We start from the raw sequence: 8,486 nt of genomic DNA on the forward strand, positions 1-8,486 counted from the left end.
TGAACAAATCCCTATAACTATTCAAGGGAATGAGGTCCCGGTGGTTCCCTTGGAAAGGACTAATGAGGAGGTTAGAGGGGCTCTTCTTACCCTAGCCCGAGCCATGAAGGCTCAAGAAAATAGAGATGTGGGGCCAAGGTGAATGTTGTTGAGAGTACCATGAGCTCTAGGTTGAGAAACTTTGTAAGGATGAATCCTCCTACCTTTATAGGCTATAAGTTGGGAGAGGATCCCCAAGAATTCTTAGATGGTGCTTATAAGGTGTTGATTTCTATAGGGGTGACTTCTAAGGAGAAGGCGGAGTCGTCTTCATACCAATTGAAGGAAGTTGCTCAAATATGGTACACACTATGGAAAAACAATAGGCCGGTTGAATCAGGTCCTATAGAGTGGGAAGAGTTTAAGGAAGCATTCTTAGGGAAGTACTTTCCCCGTGAAATGAAAGAGTTTAATATTGATGAGTTCATAAATCTTAGGCAAGGTAATATGAGTGTGGAGGAATATTCTTTGAAGTTTACCTTGTTGTCTAAATATGCTCAATCTTTGTTGTCTAACCCTAGAGATGAGTTGAGTAGGTTCTTGACCGGTTTTTCGAATCTTGTGAAGGAAGAGTGACGTACCACCATGCTCCATAATGACATGAACCTCTCTAGACTCATAGTGTATGATAGTCCATTGAATAATCCAAGCTTGTAAGGATGAAGAAAAATTTGAAGAGAGCTAGATCCGATGATCAAAACTAACTTAGATTTAAGAAGAGGGCTCCAAATCTAGATGTTTCTAGTGCTCCTAAGGCTAACTATGAGAGAATTGGTGGTTCCTAAGTTGATAAACCTATTTGCTCTACTTGTGGAAACAAGCACTTTGGAAAGTGTCTAGCCAGTATTAGTGGATGTTGTGGATGTGGGAAGAATGATCACAAGGTGAGATATTGTCCTACTTTTGCTACAAGAGGAAGAGATGTCAAGAAAGCTCCCTATAATGGTACGACTGTGGGCGAACAAAAGAAGATTTTTTCTATGATCTTCAATCTAACAAGGAAGAAAATACGGATGAGGGTGACGGTAAGTTGTAGTTTTCCTTTTTTTAGAGTGGGTTCCTTATAAGTGGGGGATCATGATACATTGCAGGGATGATAAGATTTCATCTTTTTTTCCTATTTTATTCAAGCTCGAGAGTTAGAATTTCCTAGTAGGATGTTGCATGTTTTAGGAGTCTTTGTGAAAATGATTTTCCTTGATTCCTTATACATTGCATGTTTTCGTGAGTTGATGTTCAGATGGTAAAATGAGCTTTATTTACCTTGTCATTCATGTTGATTATGCCTCTATAACAAATTGCCTAAATGTTGCATGAGTAGACTTATACATGTTTAAAAGTGAGTTCTTGAAAATGGTGCATAAGATGATTTTATGAGAAATTGACATGAGATTCTTAAATAAATGTTGTAGTGGCATGATATAATGTGGAGAAGGAAGTTCCTCCAAGATGTAAAATGAGAAATGTGGAGTCCTAATGCATAGTAAGTTTGTAGACGTTGTTCCTACCTTCTTGTTGTGTTTTGAATCTATATATGTGAAGTCGGTATTCTTTGTAAGTTTGGTGCATTGACTATGAAGTCGTATTTATGATGATATGTGTAGTGAGCTGCTAGTTGAGTCATTTAGTCTGTGAAATGTTTTAGTGTCATTCGAGGTTGAATTTTTCCCAGTGGGGGAGCATTGTTACACCCTCAAAATAAATTAGGATAAATTAGAGCTTCACGTGAGTTTCTTGAGTTAATAAATTATTAATATAATAAAGAATAGCTTTTGAGGTCAATTTTAAAGATTTTTTAATCAAACGTCAAAGGACGACCAAGACGGCTGGAAACTAGTCTTGTGTGTGCTAGTGTGTCCTTGTGTGTTGTAGGTATTTTTATATGGTGTTTAGAGTATAAAATCAGTTGAAGTGACCCTAATTCTTAGTAAACGAGTTTAGGGTCAAAACGTCCGGGCACGACTTCCCAAGGACCAACCAAAGGGTTCTTGAGGAGTACCCAATGTTTGGCCAAGAGGCTGACAAGGAAGCATACATACAACACCTTTTTGAGGGTGGTTGCGCTTCGCATAGCTGTCACCGAAAAGGCAAAAAGTTTTCTTGCGATGCGGGCTTGTCACGAACCTTTGTACGTCAAATTAAATTTCAGAACCAAGATTTGGAGTCGCCTCTGCGATGCGCAGCCGTGTCCCAGATTTGGTTGCGTCGTTTTAAAGTAAAGTTAGACTTAATTAAAAGGTCCAACTTCGTGTTGTCTTAAATTCAAGTTAGACTTAATTAAATGGTCCAACAACTGTAGGGGTGTTTTGGGTACTTTGGGGGATCTATTTTAAACGGTTTTTGAGTCACTTTTACCCCACTTCACCAATAAAAAAAAACCCTTAAGCTAAAAATCAAAAGCTCTTCATTCTCCCTCTCTCCAAAACCTCCATTAAAGAGCTATGCAGCTCCAAGAAAGAAGTTCAATTCTCCAAGGTTTCAACCAAAATTTCGTGGATATGATTCAATATGGTATGGTGATTTCATCCTTGATTCTTCCATCTTTCAAGGAGCCAATTCAAAGGTTGTTTCAAAAGATCTAAAAAATCCTAAAGATCTTATTTCGAATTCTAAGAATGGGTTCTTGCATTAAAAGGTTTAAATTGATGAATTATGACGTTTCAATGTTAATTGATAGTTTTATGATAAAAAACTCTATGGACCATCATCTTCCTAATTCTCTAAATTTGGCTTGTAAGTGGGTTTGATAATTGTGATTGGTTATGTATGGAATTGTATTTATATTGTTTTATATTATTGATTCTTATTGTTATCTATATCTATATATGTTGAATTGAGATTGCAAGGATGAATTGGTGGTCTAGCCTTATGGACGTGGTAATGGGTAAGTTCTATTGTTGTGTGGAAATTGTTGGATATCTTAAGGAATGAAGATTGTGGCTATTGGAAGGTGGTAAGTTGACCTAATTCCCTTATTTAATTTAGAATTGATATCGAATTTCTATTAATTGCTATGATCCACTAATGGTGGTGGTTCTTAATTATTATAATTGATATGAACATGGCCTTGTCGGCATTATTATGTGAATTGTAGTATCATCATGTTATGGCTTATATGGGTGTACGATGTGAAAGATGATATTGTATACGTGAATGTGTGATGCGAAGGTGTTCATGTGATCTTGTATAAATCTATTTGATATTGTGAATTAAAGTATGGTTCCTCTAAATGTTGGTATGTGATGATGATAGACTATGAAGAGTCTCTATATTTTGATAGGATGTCTTGTTTAGGTAGACCTAGTTGTCCTTACTTGAATCATGAAAGTTATGTGAATGTGATCTCTTGACTTGGTTGGCTTAGACACCCTTGTCGTGAATGTATGAACAAATAAAAGCATAGGATCGGTAGATCTAAAGTAGGTACCCTTCTATGACAGACTAATATGGAACTTTGAATAAGAAAATAGCCGTGAAGTGGTAGACCGTAATGGTGCCCCCTTCTTTAGTGGAATGATGGACTTAGAGCTAGGTTGGTTGAAACGACATGAAACAATCTCTATGAAAGTCATAAGAGTTATCCTAATGACTTTGATCGGCAAACCTTGTGGACCCCTTTTTTGGTTGTGGTATTATTAGTTTGTTCGACTTAGAAATGGTACCTTCTCAAATACTATTATGTTATTGAACTTACTCTATGAGAAACAAGGCAAAGAACCGAGTGGGTATGCTTGTAGTAGTAGCTCTACTTGAAGTATGAGACTAGAGTACAAAGAAGCCATTGATATCCCCTGAACCATGTGCCTACATGGGATGTGTCATTAGTTCTACGTTTGGAAAGTTAAACACCTTTCACGGTATGGGATTTTTATGACACCGGATTCCATATCTAGCTAGTGTGGTCTATGTTGGTTAATGCCTATTATCATCATGTGGGATGTGCACTCTAGTTATTTGATAGGTTCTATAACGTGTAGGTAGTGGAATGAGATGATATCTACACATGACATGAGTAGGCTTTGAAGATGCTAAAGTGAGTTTTCTAGGTCTTCTTAGACAATTATGTGAAGTCCCTTATTTGCAATAATATCTCTCTTAGGGTCTTTGGTAATGAATGTGGACTTGTTTTGGTTGTGCTGGAAAGGAAACATCCTTATCTTTGGTAGTCTTGAGAAACACTTAGGTGTGTATTGAAGAGGTTGTAGGGCGGTCTCTTCATGTCTCACTAAGGTGAGTCTTAGGATAACCTTAGGTAGAGAGTCTAAATGGCTAAATGGGTTACTTAATGATTATGGTCTTATCTTAAAGGTAATGTGAGTATAACCTTATGTGGTTGATGATGGACTTGCATGATGACTTTTGCACCTTGATTATGAAATTTTATAAAAATAGCATGGAAATCATATTTCAACTAAAGGATCCATTTTTACATAATTTCTAGCATATTCACTATACTTAGTGCTTAAATGTACGAATTTCATATTCTTCTCTACGTCTACAAGTTTAGGTGGTTGAAAGTGAGGATTTCTAGAGTTGAAGCTTGAGAAGTAGATTTCTCTCAAGATATGTCCTCACATGTTTGAGGACATGGACTATTTTTCTAGTTTTCTTTCATTAAAGACATTGTATTAGACATAAGTTTCTTTTCAATGTAAGGACCCTGACCCTATGATAATGAGATGTGTCTAAGGTGGCTTTGTAATGAGACTTAGTTCTCCTTATGTTTTATAAAATAGTTTCTTTATTGATTTTGATGTGAGAAGTTTTAAACTCTGCAATACTTTTCATACTTATGTAATTGAAGGAACAATTAGAGGCTTGTATAAGACCTCCGAGAGGTCAAGTACGACGTGTTACTTCTAGGGAGTACTTCCTGGTCGTAACAGAAAATCCCATAATTCCCACTATCTTATACATCTCATCAATGAGCTCTTGAGGATCCTCTTTAACCTTGGAACCATGGAAATCCAGAGGATTGATATTAGTGAAGTCACTTATCATTTTTGCCGTCTCACCCACATTTGGTTTCACAAGCGCAATGACTTCACTATTTGGTTGGTCTGTCATAGCTTGAGACAATTCTTTGAAAACATTGTCAGGAGCCACTTGCTCAGCCAAAAGGTCAATTACAACTTGAGGAACCTCTGGCTCAAAATTTAAAATCCTGCATTCATTCTCATACGTGTTATTCGAGGGGCCATATCCTGAAAAAGAATCGAATAACAATTATGAGAAGCATTTTAATAGAGATAGATTCGATCGCACGACTTTAGAGTAATGAAAGAAGTGAAGTTTCCTAAACTCGTTGTAACCTACTATTTATAAATATAGCGCACTTCACATTCATGAGCAAGACTACTCAATGTGGCTTGTCAGATATACGATGACCTTTTCTAAGACCTAGCTCTCATACCAAGTGTGTCACAACCGAAATTACTCCCTAGACATGAAATAGAATATAAGACCCCCAAAAGGCCTTACACAAGCTACTTGACATACATACACAACATAATAGGCAAAAGTAAAATAGGTAAAGTGATCTCTTATTATGAAAGGAATATAAGTGCGAAATATACTAAGTCTTGATAAGATAATCTAGTACATCAATGCATAGTGTTTGGGACATATCTCATCCACCACATACAATGCCTAAAATCTTAAAGGAAAAATCTATAAAAGTCTACGAGGTCTCAGCCTAGAAGTATGATCACTTATCAGTCCACTAGCAAATGTAATCCAAACTATCCACGAGTGGAAGGATGAAGATCAACGGACCCTATATTATTAGACAATGTAGGGACAAGTATGCATAAGTACATGTAATATACTAAGCATAAGGTTTATGCTCAAAATGTAAAACATGATCATAAGAGGACATGAGGAAAATATTATATGCACGACCAAGCTAAACCACAGTAAACCCTTTAAAGAAAAATCATAAATCATAAACATGCTCAATGCATCTTAAAATTGTGATGGAAGTTTTATAAAACCTTTGGAGGTACCTAGTTCGTCTTGTGGTATATTTACCATTAAATGACATAGACCATGTGAGAAATAATACGTAATAATATCTCTTTCTCCCACACGAAAAATAGATTTCCTACTTGCGAAGGATAATACCATGAAGTTCTAGCTTAGTGGATCCACTAGTTATGCCTTTCTAAGAACCTATGGGTGCACATAGTTAAGGATAACAAGATTGCTACTAGAGAATCGACCTCTACTAACGAGAGAACATCCATCTTAATATATGATGGGTACTAAGTAAAAATCCAAACGGAATAGTCATTATAAACACATCATCATAAATGGAAAAACACAATATAGTTACTACTCCAATTTTAAAACAGCATAGAGTAGCTCCATAAATCATAAATCGTGCATGTGAGAGAAAAGATTTCACCGAACCATGATTCCTTATATGTATGATAATCTTGCACAATTTCATTAATGCTCATCTCAAAAGCGAAAGATCATAATACAGCTTCTCATAAATCATGCATTAACTTTCATAAGTAATTATTATAAATTCATTGCATTCCTTATTAATCTAACATTTTCATAAACTCATAATCAAATAATGATTAATGCATGGGTCCATATCAAATTAAAATTGAAAAATATATAATTAAATTAAATTATTCATACGGAGACTAAAATCAAACAATCAAATCATAACAATTTAGCCTATATGGAGAATTGAATGGAACCTAACCAATTTTGATGAAATTGAATTTGGAGAATATAGATATTTTGAGACTTAATGGGTGAATGGAACTCATTGATGAATTCCCACATACCTTAATGGTCTTAGACCAAAGGTAATGAAGAACAAAAGATATTTGAAGCTTGAAATCCTAGATGTGCTTCCTTGATCTTGCAAGAGTTTGGTGGGAATGAATGTGGATGGGAAATGGGGATTTGAGAGAATGAAAGAATTTGGGTAGATTTAGGATTAAAGGGTAGTTATAGGACTTACAAAAATGGGTAAATGACATCGTATGTGTTAAATGCATAGGAAAAGACAAAAATACCATTAATAAATAAGTGTTAGAGGACCCTATGATTTTGACATATGGGACGTAGAAATTCCTACAGGCCGTACTGGTGAGCTGTAAGTTGAGTAATTGAGGCCTAAAGTTGGCCAACTTCCTATGGTTCGTAGGTCTGTATCATAGACCACTAGATCAGTGCAAGCATTGCACTTTTCATTTCCTTTCAACTTTGCAATTTCTAAAAATTTATATATGTTCAGTCATGACTTTACTACAAGTAGTCTTACTTTGGAACTTACACTCTATCAAGTCACCCTACCTCATTCCGCTGCCAACTCCACAAACTAAGTCATCCTTCCCTCATATTAGATCAAAATCTAATTCTATTATCACATAGATAGTTCCCAAAGTACTCACTCTACCAAATCCAAAATTCATCTACTATTCCCTCTTAGATCGTATGATAACAACCTAGCATTTGCATTTCAACAATTTAGTGAACCACAAAAAAGATACTTATTCAACCACATTGACACAAATCCCCCTTAGCAGATATATCCCAGACCACCCCGACTAACAAAATAGCAATCTAGTGCGTAAGCAAAACTTCTAGGAAAACTAATTTAACAACCACATGAGATATGTCCAAAAATATGGACAATAACCCATACATGATTCATCACATCTTTCAGGTTATCTAATCCACCAAGGATTTTTAAGATATGATCTATCGTATTTAAAATTCAACCTTGGTCTATTCAAAAACAACTCCAGCATTTAAGTACACCAAAACTACCCCTCAAGGACAAACATTAAATAAGTATAACACAAATACAAAAGTATGGCCCACTCATTGACCAACATGTAATAGCCACATCATTAAAAGTAAACCCGGTTCACTAATGAAGGCCACACAAACAATAATATATCGGGCGTGGTACACAAGACATTTGTTAGTATGTAATGATGTGTTACATGAGACAATCATATATGGACGCCCTTGTACCAAGTGTTTGTACCCGAGCCAACCATTAGTACATATCATAAATGGTACCTGAGATAACCATGGAATATCCTATACCAGGCGTACTACTAGAGTCAACCATTAGTCACACAAACCCAACCGCTATGAAAATGAAATACAATTGCACTTGTAAATTACACGTAAACAAAAGCACCTTAATTCATTGCATGAGGTTGTCAACAATTTATCACTCTACATACGACCCTTATGTTTTTCCAAAATGTATTCAGGTTTCACAATAGAGATAGTTAACATTCATAAACTTGAAACACAACAACTAAAACATATATGAAGGATTCCTTCACGAACGTTCCTTGTTCATTAGCCATTTCACCCACAATTGTGTCCCTCAAGATAGCACCTAGAAATTTCACAAGGTAAACATTAGCTAACCGAGTATATCATTATCGTAAACAAAAAGTATC

The 8,486-nt window shown here is 35.7% G+C and overlaps 1 protein-coding gene across 1 annotated transcript; it reads right to left on the reverse strand.

Moving 5' to 3' along the window:
* Window positions 1–4,768: 4,768 nt before the first annotated feature.
* LOC114076731 lies at window positions 4,769–6,990 on the reverse strand. Its single transcript, XM_027916060.1, has 2 exons — window positions 6,758–6,990; window positions 4,769–5,243 (listed from the first exon to the last, which is right to left on the reverse strand). The coding sequence occupies exons 1-2, from the start codon at window positions 6,822–6,824 to the stop codon at window positions 4,879–4,881; spliced, it is 432 nt and encodes a 143-aa protein (XP_027771861.1). The 5' UTR covers window positions 6,825–6,990; the 3' UTR covers window positions 4,769–4,878.
* Window positions 6,991–8,486: the final 1,496 nt, after the last annotated feature.

The sequence above is a fragment of the Solanum pennellii genome, chromosome 4 (assembly GCF_001406875.1).
Source record: "Solanum pennellii chromosome 4, SPENNV200".
In the NCBI taxonomy this organism is placed as follows: Eukaryota; Viridiplantae; Streptophyta; class Magnoliopsida; order Solanales; family Solanaceae; genus Solanum; species Solanum pennellii.